Raw genomic sequence first — 14,048 nt, forward strand, 5'->3', positions numbered from 1 at the left:
CATGTAGTTGACTAGAAAAACTGGGTGAATGTGAAGGTCACTTGAACATTTTACTGTGAAAGAAGCTTTCCTTTTGTTTGAACAGCTAACAGTCCAGCCTCTAGGGCCAGGCCTAGAGGCTGTTCAATTCTTAATTGTGTATGGGGCATGGTTATTTAAATTCTAATTTCTTCTGTGATTGAAATACTTGGTCACATAACTTACTATTTTTTCCTCACTTAAGAACTTATGGACCTTATTGGTGATGTTTTCTTAGAGCATCTAGATTTTTTTGGGAGAGAATTAAGAAGACTGATCTTTTATTCCTTACCTACTTCTTCACTTCAGTTTTCTGGGCAGCATTCTGTAATTCTGGGCCCTAACTCGTGACCTTTCCACCTGGAAGAAACTGGATGTGTCTTTGCAGTGGATGACTTCTATAAATGGATTTTGGTTGGATATATGAATTTGTTATGAGTTCTATCTTTTTATCTAAAAATTACGTCTTCTGAGGGTAAGGAAGCTGATTTTATCCACTGTAGTGTTGTCTGCAGTGGGTTCTGTAGAGTTAAGGGAGAAAGTAAGAGTGTAGCTGCAGAAATGCTTTACCTCGTGAAAAGGCTGGTTTAAGTTACCTCCGTGCGTGGCTCTGGTGTGTTCCCTGTAGTCTGGTGCCTCCTCAGCTCTCAAGTACAGCTGTGTGACCTGGGCTGCTAAAATAATTGTCCACAAAGCCACAGCAGAACCAAAGCTCTGAGAGCATCAGGGAAAGTGTGGCAGCCTACGGGAGCCTCGGCATGGATAGGGCCTTGTTCTGTTTCTATCACACTGTGTGATCAAGAGCTTCTAAGAAATAGCCAACACCTCTACACTGGTCCTGACACTTTTCAGAATTTAACTGTATCATTTCCTTTAAATATTACTTTTTTATTATTATTATAGTGGGGGACACCAGGAATCAGAAGCATTCACACAATCCCATTCCACATTTTCATCTACGTGCAGTGCTCCATTTTTTTTACATCTCAAAGATTGGTGATGGGAAACCTGAGTCTACACTATGAATTTAAGGACAGTGCAGAGATTAAATCAGTCTGTCTATTTGGTGTTAACTAATTTTTAAAAGTGATTCACATGCATGGTTGAAAGGAGATCTGTTACATAAAACTGACAGTTTGTGTTTCTTTCATAATTTGAAATATGATCTTGGACAAACCCCACAACACAAATATACCCACATATTCTTTCCTTCCCCTTTCTGCTGGCTGTTTGTTTCATTTACTTCAGGTGATACTGCTGCTAAATGCTTTCTTGCAGGGTGTGGAAGAGGTGAAGGAAGTGGCCCAAGTAGTAAAAGCTGTAATAATTGTAGTTGTTTCAAGTTCCTAAGGGCAAAAAAAGGAACTGCTGATACATGGGTGTATCATCAGATGGATTGTTTTCATATGCACTTTTTTGTGTGTGTAAAAGTGAGTAGATTGATTTTCATTAGTAGGTCCAGATTTCTTCTCAGTTTTTAGTAGTGCTAATCAGCACTAGGGCTTGTGGTGAAAAGTGTGAAACTGAAAGTTGGAGTGCAGAGCTTTTCTTAAAGAAAAGTAGTTTTTAATGAAATTAGATTTTTTTGTATGTGTGTGTGTGGATTCAGTCATGCATCAGATGAACACGGGCTGGTTTTCCAACAGTGTGTGTGCAGAAAGAGCTGCCAGTGTGTTAATGAGGAAGAAGCTGTCTTGATGTATAGGGGCATATTACTTTGTGCACTGCTGTGTACCAGACTCAGTTAATAGCAACACAAAAACTTTGTAGACAGATGTTGGATGGATGTGACAGAGAACAGTGAAAGATTTCTTGAGAAGGCTTGATAAGATCTTGTTCTCCTTTCTCCTAATCTTTGCAGCTGTCTAGACCTTTGCTTCTCTCTTTCTTTTCTCTTTGTTCAGCAGATCTCACTGCATTTTCCCTGTTACAACTCTTGGGGCAAAAAATAAAATAATTTCAGTGTGCAAGCCTTGTGTGTGAGCAGAGTCCATTTGTTAGAGTGCTGAGGCCTAATTATGTACTGAAACAAGCAATACTGCTCTTTGGGAGGAATTGCAGGAGTGTGAGTGCAGGGTAGCAGGTTAGCAAGTGCAGGGCGCACCATGGCGTTCTTAGGTGAAAGTGTGAAAAGGAAGATAAGATTTTAATTAACAGGACCTCTCTCTCCCCCTCACCTATCATAAATGTAGGTTAAGCAGAGGAGGATGTGAAAAAGTGTAAAACAACATCTTTCACATCTCAGCAAATTTCCAGAAATGTCTTATTAGGTTTTAGTACTGAAATAATGAAAATGGCATGTGTCCTTCTCCTACAGCATAAGACAGTGTTATGAATTATCTAATTTCTGTTAGCATGGTGCTTGCCAAACGAAGTTACTGCCTGGTTCTCCTGGGTTTAGACTTCATGAGACATGACAGTAAAATATGGTCTCCTTCCAGGTAGATTGTGGCCTAAGCAGGCCTTCCAGCATAATGACTGGAAGTTTGTAACTGAGGACAAGTAAGTACCCTGTCTTTAATTCAGACAGGTTGGGAGATATTGGCAGGGAGCAAAGAAACTCATTAGACCAAATGGCCCAGGAAAGTGCTGCTCAGAGCAGTGCTTTTCACATGGCTGTGAAGGGCAGAGGCATGTCTTTTACAAAAAGCAAGCACTCACCGTGGAAATTGTCTGATCATAATGCAGCAGGTGACAAGCAGGTGATAGTAGCAGATGCTGTGTAGAAGGAAAGTTGAGACAGAGACTCTGTTTCTTCTGTCTTGCATGTACAACAAAGTACTTGTAAAACCTTTGTTAGAAGTAGGCTGAAACCATTGTTTGCATAGGTGAGAGACTTGAAAGTTGGCAGCATAGAAGTGTTTGAGGATGTTGCTGTGATTACCTAAGAATGGGTGTAGAGTCATGTAGGGTGAAAGTTGATATGACTTCTTCCCTTCAGGGGTAGCTGAGAGAGTGGAGAGCAAAGACTGAGATAGGGAAGGAGAGATAAAAGCAGTAAGTGATGTTAAGGCAGCTTAAAAAATGAGATGCAGGATCAGTTGTAAGGTGCCATTGTGAAAACATCAGTGGAAGCCTTGGGAAGAGATTCAGTGGACTGCATGTGGGAGATGCTGAGCAGGAATGGGTTCAATTCTGAAGTTCTGGAGTTGCAGCCATAATTCTTGATCTCCTTTCACATTTGTTTAAAGTATGATGATAGCGTTTTGATCTCACACCTTCCCAAGCTTTGGGTTTTTTTTGTTTGTTTTGTAAAATGGAGGAGCTGAAATTTGTAATGTAAGAACCTTTGTTTTTAATGTGAAGACAGAGGAGAATGAGATGTGAGAAAGATTAAAGAAGATGAAAGTGTGTCAGTGGGAAGCAGAAGAAACTTGGCGTGCAGATAATTTTCCATTCAAGAATAGCCATACTAAATCAGACCAAGGGTTTAGCTGGTTCAACATCCTGTACCCCAAAATGTCTGTTGGAATACACCTGTGGAAAAAGAAGAGGATGTGTATATGTGGTACCTTTCCTTGACATTCCCTTCTCATAATGCCCAGTGTGGAACAGAATGAAATTGGTGAGCTTCTGTCTAAGAAAGGAGTGACACAGAATCAGAGGTGATTTGAAATGCTACTGTGATGGCAGTATTCTGCCATGGAGATGGCAGAATTGCAGTAGGAAGATAGTTAATTAGTTATTTCATGAATAGAAAACACAGCCACTTGTATTTTCTCAGCACAGTAGAAGAAGCAGGAGTAGGCTTTGGGGTGAGCTCAGCCACACTCTGGCTTGGCAGGGTGGACCAAGTGATGAGAAGATCATGGCAAAAAGAAGCTCTGCATGCCAGTGGCAGAACAGTCAGAAACTTGGTGGGAAGCTGTTAATTTGGGTGAATACAGTGACTCTTTAAAGTTTTAAATATTTTTGAGAAGTCTGTTTCCTTTTGTATGCCAGTGGAAAAAATAAGCAGCCTTTTTGGAGAGGGAGGACACACTAGTGGCTATTTCTGCTTATTTATGTGGGTGAACCATTTTCTTTCCTGTTGGCCAAAGGCAGGTTTAAAGTCACCCTGCAGAAAACTGGATGCAGTATTTTCTGTTTAAAGATATTGCTAAAACAGTGTCTGCAGCCACTTGGTGGTAATGGGTAATCTTCCACCAGCACCAGACACAGATGAAAACTCTCATGTGAGCTCTTGAAGTACTTTGCTTACTCTGCATCAGTGATCTTTTCAGGTAGACGTAATGCAGTGCAGTCTCTCATAAAGTGCCAGATAAACTTTGGAAGGTACAGTATAAGGTAATCATAGTCAGTTTCATCCTTCCAGTTTCCCATTTTGACTTCATCTAATATAGCATTTGTATTTTTCCTTTTGCTTATCTTTTGCTAACATTGTACATTGAGACTCTATCAGTATATGATGTTTGTTAGGTGTGTGGCCATGTCAGTGTATTTAACTTCAATTTGTTGTTACGTAGGATAATGCTGAGCATTAGGTCTGTCCTGTAACCTGCCATCTGCTTGGTGCAATTTCAGTGTAAATATCACCATGTGAGCAGAACAGTGCCCTCCTGAAATGCAGGCATGAGCTGAGGTGACCAACAGTACAGTTCTGCCCATTGCCTGGTGGAATGGCTGGACGGAGGCAGAAAAAGTAGTTATTTTAAAGATTTTGGCAAGTACCTGAATAGAGACTGCCTACCTGAGTTCTGAGGGGCTGTCCTTCAAAATAGTAACCACATTCCTGACATGAAAAATGGTATCTTTCAGAAATGGATTTGGAAATTGAATGTGTCTGCCTGTGCACAGCAGTGCCCTGTGGGGTCACAGCCCCAGCTCTTGATGAGGCCATGCCACAAGTTCCCGGAGTGGTGTTGCAGGAGCCCACAGTACAGCTCTGGAGTTCCCCTCCCAGTGAGACGTGGTGTGTGTCACTGGGCAGCTGGAAATGCACAGGTCCATCAGGTCCTCTGCTCTGCTTCTGCTGTGCATCTGCTTGCAAGCTCCTTCCCATTGGAAACCCCCTTTCCAGGCAATTCAGGCCATAGCAGTCAGTTGGGTCACAGAACACCAGCATCTTTCTAGGATGATTTTTGTCTCTTGCCTCATAAAGATAGCCAGGAGTTTCTATCCTATTCAAGCTACACATTTATTGTAGTGGGAACAGTGTTGTCAGTGGGCATTATTGTCTCTTAAATTGATATATAGGAGAAAAATTACATATTTTTTACTAAAATTGGACTCACCTGTTGGTGATAAAGTGTGAGCAGGTTGGCTTGCAGTTAGCTGCTCCAGCAGCCAGAATGAAGTTAGTGTGTGGGTTTTCCTGGGGAAACAATAGGCTCATCTATTTTACCACAATGGAAAATTTTACAAAGCGTTCAAAGGCTGTCCTGTGGGAAGTGGGGTTAGCTGAGAACATGTGTAGTCCTTCAGCTGATAGGGATGCACAGAACAGTGTTAAAAATTGTACATTTAATCAGCTTTTCTACAGACGTAGGAATTTCAGTGTTAATGGTTGACAATTAGAGATGATTCAGTTTACAGCACATTGCCTTAAAAAAAGCGATGCCCTTTGGGAAGGTAAATGTAAGAAGCCATCAGTACTTAAATTTGCCAGCTGAAAATTCGTCAGCCTGTTTGATTGTAATTGCTCAAAGTGAACTGGGAGGTTTTAGGGCAGGGAGAAGATCTGGGGTCTCTGTATATGTCTGGAAATTTGCACATGATTTTTGGTCACATTTGAAGTTCATACCGTGTGAAGTGCAGAACTTTCCTGTTCAGCATAGCTTGGGTGAATAATGATGAAACAATTGAATAAAGATTTTTACAATCCTAGTTAACTGTCATGAATAAAGACTTTTACTAAGGCTTTGCCTCTAGAGTAGCATAGCCTATTTTTTAAATAGTCCAAGCAAGTGCCCAACAAAGCAGTAGATGTGATGGCATAGTGAATACTGAGTCAGAAAAAGTGTCTTACTGTGTATGTCTAAAAATGAATTTGTTTACAGTGCAAAAGGGAATGATACCTGCCAAGCAAATCTAATATCAACTTGCACTGTGAGAACAGGGAAAAAGCAGTTTTCTTATTGTTCCAAACTGATAATATAATGTCTTTTAACATTCTCAGGAGAATAAAATGTGTGTGTTTAATTCCAGTTGGCTTTGCAAGTGTCAGTGCTCGTGGTATTCCTCTCCCAGTTCTACTGAGGCCGAGCTGTGTTGCACAGTAGCAAGCCTTTAGTACTGCTTAAGAACAACTGCTTATCAAAAAGTTAACCTGTGTTTTTCCCCTTTGGCCTTGAAATGTATTTCCCTTTTTACTGAATTTGTCTACCAGTTCTAATCACAGTATTGTGTTGAAAAGGAAAAATGAAAGAAATTTTCTTTATGAACATGTGGTGTTTATCCTCGCACAAATTGTAGTTAATTTACAGGAGTGATCTGCCCTTCTTTTTTGTTAAAAAGTCGAATGAACTATCCAAAACTTTAAGTAAAAATAGTAGATCTTTAGAGGAGGGAAAGCTTGCTGTAAATAATCTGAATAGTCTGATTCCAAATACACTGGAGTTGAGCAAAATTCTGCTGATTATCCCTTTGGATGGGTATTGCTTTATTTGTTTTAATGTCATCCTCCCATCATTGCTTCTATGAGTGCATTTAAAGTGATTGGTTGAGTTTATGTTCTGAAGTCTCATGCCCACATGTTTATTATTAAAGGCCTGTATGTTTAAAAATTAAACCACTTAGTGTGTCCAGGGAGAAGAGTTGATTTCATAATTTTAATCTTTTTCTTTAAAAGTTTAGTCTGGTCTTTATTCAGTTTTCTGATATGAGAGTGGTTCAAACCTAATGCAGATTTTTTTAAACTTGCCTTTGTCTGCAGACATTTACACTTAAGGATCACAGCTCTTAATTTACCTTTCAGTTTTTTCACAGTAAAGCCTGCTTCCTTGCTTAGCAGTTTTTATTTTGTAAAAACTTCATATGTGATTTTTGTGCAGATCATCAGTTGCATTCTTCCATCTCATAAGAGGGTTTATGTTGCTGAGTAAGGCCCATGGCATAGTACATAAATGTTCATCTGTAGATTAGTGATGACTTTCACAAATGGTAGGTGCTGTATCATCCAGCTGTGATACATACCTGGGCCTAGTTTTATTTTATTTATCACCTCTGGGAAGTAATATTTTTCTTTGTATAGACATGCAACTGGAAAGAGACTTAAGAAGGTCATAAGAAAAGACACTTGCACACTAGAATGCATTTCCTTTGCATGTTGCTGTGATAATTAGTAAGTTCCTGTCCCAATGTGAATTTAAAGTCACTTTTTAAGCAACAGGTTAGACAAACAACTTTTTTGACATATGGAAGTACATTTGGGATTGTCATTTAAATATGTTGCATTTTTAAGTGAATGTGAATCCCACTCCTGTTATATCCCTACATTAAAAAAAAAATATTTTTCTCTTTGTAGAACTGACAGTGCATCAGCTGACCAGGACAATTTAAAATATTCTTCATCCAGAGATCGGGGCAGTTCTGCCTCCTATGGATTACAACCCTCAAATTCAGCTGTGGTGTCTCGGCAAAGACACGATGATATCAGAGTCCACACTGACATACAGAATGAAGAAAAAGGTACACAGATTGCTGTTTCATGTGTGATTGTGAGGGGACCAGCAGGGAAAGGCAGGGAACTGAAATGGTGGAGAAATTCTTATTTCGTTTTGTTTTTTTTTTCCCCTTCTCCCCCAAAAAAGGCAGTGAACTGATTTGTCCTGTTGCCACAGTATCAGTGTTTTGGGAGATTTGTCAGGGATCAAAGAAATGTGGTCATTGTGAATACTGAGAAAAACATGCAGTTGTATTAGGAGAAGAATGCAAGAGAAGGCTTGATGTGTTAACAGAATTAGTACTTTTTTCTGAAGAATGATATTCTGGATGTGTCTGTTCTTCAGGCTGTAATTTCTTCCTGAATAGTCTCCAGTACTTCTGGTATTGGATTAAATGAGCTACTAGGCTGATCTATTACCTGTTGTAGCTTTACTGCACCAAACTGGAATCTTTGTTTGGTTATCAGATCTATATTCTTATAATTAATGGCAGTTTCTACTTTCATGTACCTCAGTCTGACTTCATGTAAATCATGTGATGTGTGATTCATACATTTTTACTGGTTTTGGTTTTTTTTTTCCTTTTAGGATGTAAATACTATCTCTAGGAAATAACTAAACACTCAAAATCATATCTTTTCTGTAATTATGAAAAATCTATATTCTGATTTTTTTCTTTCTTTAATTGCCAAATGCAGATATCAAATTGGAGGATTTCTTACTTGCAGTCACTTTTGAATATGTAAAACCTCAAGCAGGCCAGACTCAAGAAAAAATCTCACAGGAATAGTAGTGTGGGAGCTTTTGTTCAGGAACCTAAAAAGTATTTGAACTCCCCCCACTTCTCTGGCCTGTAACTGACTGTAAATAATTGCTGTATCTTATGGGAAATTACAGCTGGATGCAAATTAATTTTTTTATAAGTAGTAGGTAGTGTTAGCAAGTGGGAGAAGAATGAAGCATGTTTATCTGCATAGTTTGAGAACCTTAAGATTTGTTTTACTTCAGTAGAGAAACTGTTTAGGAGGTGAGTGTATTTGTCTGCTAATGTGGAATGTTGTACTGTGTTTAACACAGACTGGCATAGGAGGTTGTTCTTGTAATTTGAAGGGTGCTGGTATTTAAAGAATGTACTGGCAGTGCAGGGAAATAGTAAGTTTTGGACAAATTCAGAAAGGTAGGTTGTGAAGTTGCTGGGAAAGTGCCATTTAAGAAGAAAAATGTACCTGACTCTCCCTCCAGTGCTGTCTTGCAGGGCATGTCTCTGCTAGCTCAGCACTTTGTGCTGTTTTGTTCAGGTGTGGCTTGAAAAGAAGTGATTAGGATATTCTAACTATAAAACCAAGTTCCAGGTGTATCTAGTTCGTTTTTATTATTGGAGAAATTTCTAAGCATAAAGATGCAGAATAGTTTCTTTGTTTACTAAGATTTTTCAGTTGGAGTCTGCCAGCATGGAATTTTCATTTGAGATTTTCTGTCCTGGCTTCCATATGTGCCCTACCCCCCTCTCCCCAGTTTCTGGTGTTAATAATAAAAATCACTTACAAAATGATAATTTTTGGAAGTTTTTTAGGTTTTAAAAACCTCCAAGGATGTGACTCTTATGTTTAGGCTCAAATGCATTAACTGCTGTTAGAAGTTACTTCCTTCACAGGACAGTGTTTATTTCTGACAAAATAATGTGAAAGTGGCACACTTGCTAGTTTCTGTTTAAAATCTGAGCTGTAAAAAATAATGTTGTAAATCTAAATAGATACAAACTATCTTTACTGTAATTGTAGTTAGCCAATTACAAGTGAGACTGCACAGGGTTTTCTGTAATGGTAGGGTAGACCCATGGGTATAGGAATACTGCACAAATGTATGCTGGTAGTTAATATCTGCTTTTTATCAAATGTTTTGCCTAAAAGAAACATTTGTTACATCTGTTAAGGTCGAGGTTTACCTCAGCATTTGAACTCTACTTTTTTATCAATCCTTTAGCCTCATTTTTATCAAAACTTTAGCCTGAATAGGCAGCCTCTTATGGGGAGCCACCTCTCCTTTTCCCCAGACCTTTTATACATTGAAGCAGGTGCACTTGTTGAAATGTCTTTTCTGAAAGAAATCTTGCATGTCTTTTATTGTTCTGGGTTTAATTTTATTAGTTGATTCTTCCCTGTCTTGGACAGGGCAGAAATGTTCCTTGGAGGTGAGCTCTAATATACTGAGCGAAGGATTGGGCAGGCTCTGGGGACAGTTTCACTTCTCTACAGTATTGAGGGGAAGAACCTGCCCCTCAAAGTGGTGTGGCAGGCTGGAAAATTTCCAGTCTCAGCATTTGAGTATGTTTATTCTTGTGGATCTAGGAGTAAGATCAATTGAATTACTCTAAATGATGCTTTTATTTTCATTTTATATTGTTACCGAAGATGTATCTTAAGTGGGAGAATGTAGAATGTAGACTCCTTAATTGAGGATGATACCAGTATTAGTGAAAATGTTGACCTTTATGTTTAAGGAGAGTTGTTCAACCTGTGCAAGCAGATCATATTTGTCTTTTCAAAAACTTTTTTTTTTTGGCCATTTCACTTAGCTTGTGTGGTGGATTCATAGTAAAAACAGAATGGAGATTTCATGTACATAAAGGAGAAAGTAAGTGAAAATATCTAGCCATGGGTACTAGCAGTTTGACCTTGTATTTCACAAAGCCTTTCAAGTCAAAGTAATAATAAAACATTAAATGCAACAAAATTGATATTAAACTTTATGACAAGAGTGGTTTTTTTCATGTACAAAAAAAAAAAAAAAAAGACACATGAGATTCTAAATCTGTGACCTGGAAACTTAGAGCATATAACAAAACACTGATGCATGTGGAAGTAAAGAAGGAAGCTAAAGGGGGTGGTAGAAGATAGAGCTGCTAATTTGCATATGAATTGAATAACTCACAGCTCACCACCCTGGTAAGTATGTTGTCTGAAATCCTGTTTTAATGTCACATTGGTTTGTCCACAGGTGGCTACAGTGTCAATGGAGGATCTGGGGAAAATACTTATGGTCGGAAGTCGTTGGGGCAAGAGCTGAGAGTTAACAATGTGACCAATCCTGATTTTACCAGTGTTCCGCATGGGAATCGTGCTTTAGCCACAAAAGACATGAGGAAATCACAGGGTAAGGACAGTGCTGATTTTCAGGAAGAGGATATCTCTTCTGGCAATATTTCTTGTGTTCAGAATATGAAAAGAATTTCACTGTGGTTATGCAGTCTGTATGGATTTTATTTTTTGTGATGTATGATTAGATGGTGTTGATGGAAACTTGTTTTGCTCATTTTTTGTCTTGTTTTACTGTTCCTTGTGCTGAGGCTTCCTCCATAGGTTTGGCAGATCTCTCAACTACCTGGCTTAGGCTGGTAATCTTCCAATTTCCTTTAGATGGCTTTTGCACCCTTACTTAGGTTAGCCAGATTTGGCAGAGACATCTCTAAGGAGGAGAACTTGCTTTGGATTTGTTGCAAATGGATGCCTGAGTAAAAAGTTGGTAATTAATGAGCCCCAGTGTGGGAAGAGCAGCAATGGTTGGGAACAGCTCAGCTGTTCCCTGTCCTCCCTGGGCTGCAGGACAAACAGTGGTCATGTCCTGTCACTGTGTGTGTCCTGCTGAGCCTGCCACTGCTCCTGCTCCCTCTTGCTGAGGAATAAAGGCCAGGGAGGAGCTGGAAGTATTGTAAGAATGTGGGCAGGGTCTGGGGAGATGCAGCAAGAACAAATTTGGAGTTTCAAGAGGGTGCAGGAATGCTGGGCTTGTGTTTTTGAGGAAGAAGTCTTCACTCTTCCCACTATTTGAGGTTTGAGTCATAGTTTAAAAAAAAAAAAAGACAAAAAGAAGTTATTCTAAGCATTTTTGAATGAAAATAGAAACGTTATGACTAAGCACTGTCACTTATTGCATCACTTAGTACAAGTAGTAGTTGAGCCACTGGTAAAATCTGCCTGCTTTATGCCAGGCACGTTATAAACATGAAGACAGGCTGTTTCTTCTCAAGAATTAATATTTCAGAGGAGAAATAATTTTCAGTGTGCTTTGCAGGTGGAAGAGCTGAGGTGTAAGTGGTGACATGACTGTTTCAAAAATGTGATTTTAGGAATGGGTTAAACTCAGACTTTAGAATCCCATTCTGGTGTTTTGGTCTGAAATTATGTAGTCCTTTTAGTGTCTTTTTATGTTTATGTAGAGGAAATTGTTTTTTCATTTGAAGAGTGTTCTTTCTGCCAGTACTAAACAATAGTTAATTCAGACTGTTTTCCTGGGTATGTGAGCATCTCTTTAATACTTAAAATGTTAGGATATATAGTTTTGGATTACTGAAGTTGCTGCCTATGACTTGCTTTTTTTCTCTCCTTGAAATGTCAGATTTCAAGAGTTTGTCCTTTTGAATATGGCTGTCTTTGATTGTTGTAGGTTTCAGCAAGTAATTTTTGGTTTTTGTACCTTCTTTAAAAAATACAATGGGATTATGCTGCAGCAAGATTTTGGGTTTTAAATTCTTTGAAGTTTTCTTGTTAGTGTATTCATTAAACAATTTTAAAAATAGTCTTCCATGAGTTAGCATGTGGCTGAGACCTTGCTGAATTTTCACAAAGTGGGTGTCACAGGTACTTGTTAACTAGTACTTTGATTAGTGTTGCTTCAGTTGTGTTTTTGGTTAGTGTTTTTTGCTTCTGTTTTTTTTCTTAAAGTTCTAATTATGATTTAACAATTAGCTGATACTTGGGGAGTAATGCCAATGTAGATTAGCTATTAAGTGAATAAAGACAAAGCTGCTTTAGTCACATCAGATGACTGATGTCTAGCAGAGTAGAGCAGAAAGCTCTGTAGCTGTCTTGGATTTTCTCATTAGTCATGTTGACTAAGGATACCTCATCATATTCCATGAATCCTCTGATTTGAACCGCCGTGAAACAGCTAATGTTAAACTTATTGAAAGAAATTTTGTTTCCTTTTTTCAAAGGAGGTCAATTAACCATTTGTATGAATTCATAGGTATTTTGTCCCTGAGGCAGGTGAGCTGCATTGTGACCTTCTCTGGTCTGGTGTGCTGTTGGCCAGGTGTAATGAAGTGTTGCTTTGGAGGGTGTTCATTCTCCCCATCATGATCTGCTTAAGTGAACTGCCAGGTCCCTCTTCATGCTGGGGGCTTCTGTTCCTCAGTAAATGAAGAGCAGATCTGTTTTCCTATTTGAAGCAGAACCCTACTACCTATCAGAGAGAAAATATTTTTTGTAGTTGCTTGAACTTAAATCTGGTTCTTTGCTTCAGGAAGCAGCTTGTTTTTTCCACAAGGTTTTCTCAAAATATTGTTTGTTGAATCATTTTTGTTTATTCTACGAGAAGTCTGGTTTAATCTTACCCCACACAATTTTTTTTAGTTCCATTTATGTAGAAGGAAACTTAAGTCCAGGTTTTTGTGTAGAAGCAGTTCTGCTTAGTTCTGAATGAGTTCAACAGGTGCTGGGTTGTCCACATGAAGAAATGAAATATTTTGGTAGCTAAATTGGATTTTAGATTTAACTTTCTTTTTATGAAAGTTTAAAACCAATCAGGATTTATTTTTAATTATTTTCTAAAATAACTGTTATCACTTATTGATTCCACTCATACACATATTGGACAATACAGTATTATTGATAAATGCTGTAGGAAAAATAAAGAATTGCTTTTTTCAGAGCGACCGTTGTCTTATTCTGACGAGTCTCGACTGTCAAATCTTCTTCGGAGGATTACTCGGGAAGACGACAGAGACCGAAGACTGGCTACTGTAAAGCAACTGAAAGAATTCATTCAGCAACCAGAAAACAAACTGGTCAGCAATCCTTCCTTTTCCATTGCATTGAGTAGTTCTTGTTTTATAAAACTGTCTTTTTCAAATCTGAGTATTAGGATATGTCTGTGAGATTGTCTTGTATACAAAGAATTTCATTCCACAGGAAAGGAGAGTGTATTCCTGAATTGTTTGTTTTGTTTCCATAAATCAGGAAATATTTTATTAGGGTGTATTGCCTTAAACTAAACTGCTGAATGCCTGAACTAATGTAGATTAGCTATTATAGGAATTAACATGGCATGTATGTGGCTTTCTTTGACTGCTCTTAGGAATAGCCTCTGGATCCCTCAGAAAGGAAGCAGAGGGAAAGGGAAGTAAAGTGTTGTTGTCTTGTTCAAGAACTGCTTCTGTATTTTTAATTAAAAATACACAGTATTTATTCTTGTGAACAGCTCATCTTAGAGCTACTCAGCTTTCTTACTAAACATCTCTGTATGTGGGCAGAGAACTAAGTAAATCTTTGTTTTCATTACATCTTTAGGAGTTCTGGTGGTTTGCTGAAGTCTCTAATGTCCTCAAGTGTTTTTTAAGGATATGGGGATGGGAAGGGAAGTACCCCA

General features: G+C 38.5%; 1 protein-coding gene across 1 annotated transcript in view; it reads left to right on the forward strand.

Moving 5' to 3' along the window:
- The window catches only part of SMG1 (SMG1 nonsense mediated mRNA decay associated PI3K related kinase), a 59,921-nt gene that overhangs the window by 1,193 nt on the left and 44,680 nt on the right, over positions 1-14,048 (forward strand). Inside the window, exons 2-4 of the mRNA XM_084216316.1 lie at positions 7,484-7,647; positions 10,620-10,775; positions 13,331-13,467. Coding sequence (XP_084072442.1) covers positions 7,484-7,647; positions 10,620-10,775; positions 13,331-13,467 — 457 coding nt within the window. The remainder of the gene's footprint in view (positions 1-7,483; positions 7,648-10,619; positions 10,776-13,330; positions 13,468-14,048) is intronic.

This window comes from Fringilla coelebs (genome assembly GCF_963513975.1).
Source record: "Fringilla coelebs genome assembly, chromosome: 16".
Taxonomy (NCBI): domain Eukaryota; kingdom Metazoa; phylum Chordata; class Aves; order Passeriformes; family Fringillidae; genus Fringilla; species Fringilla coelebs.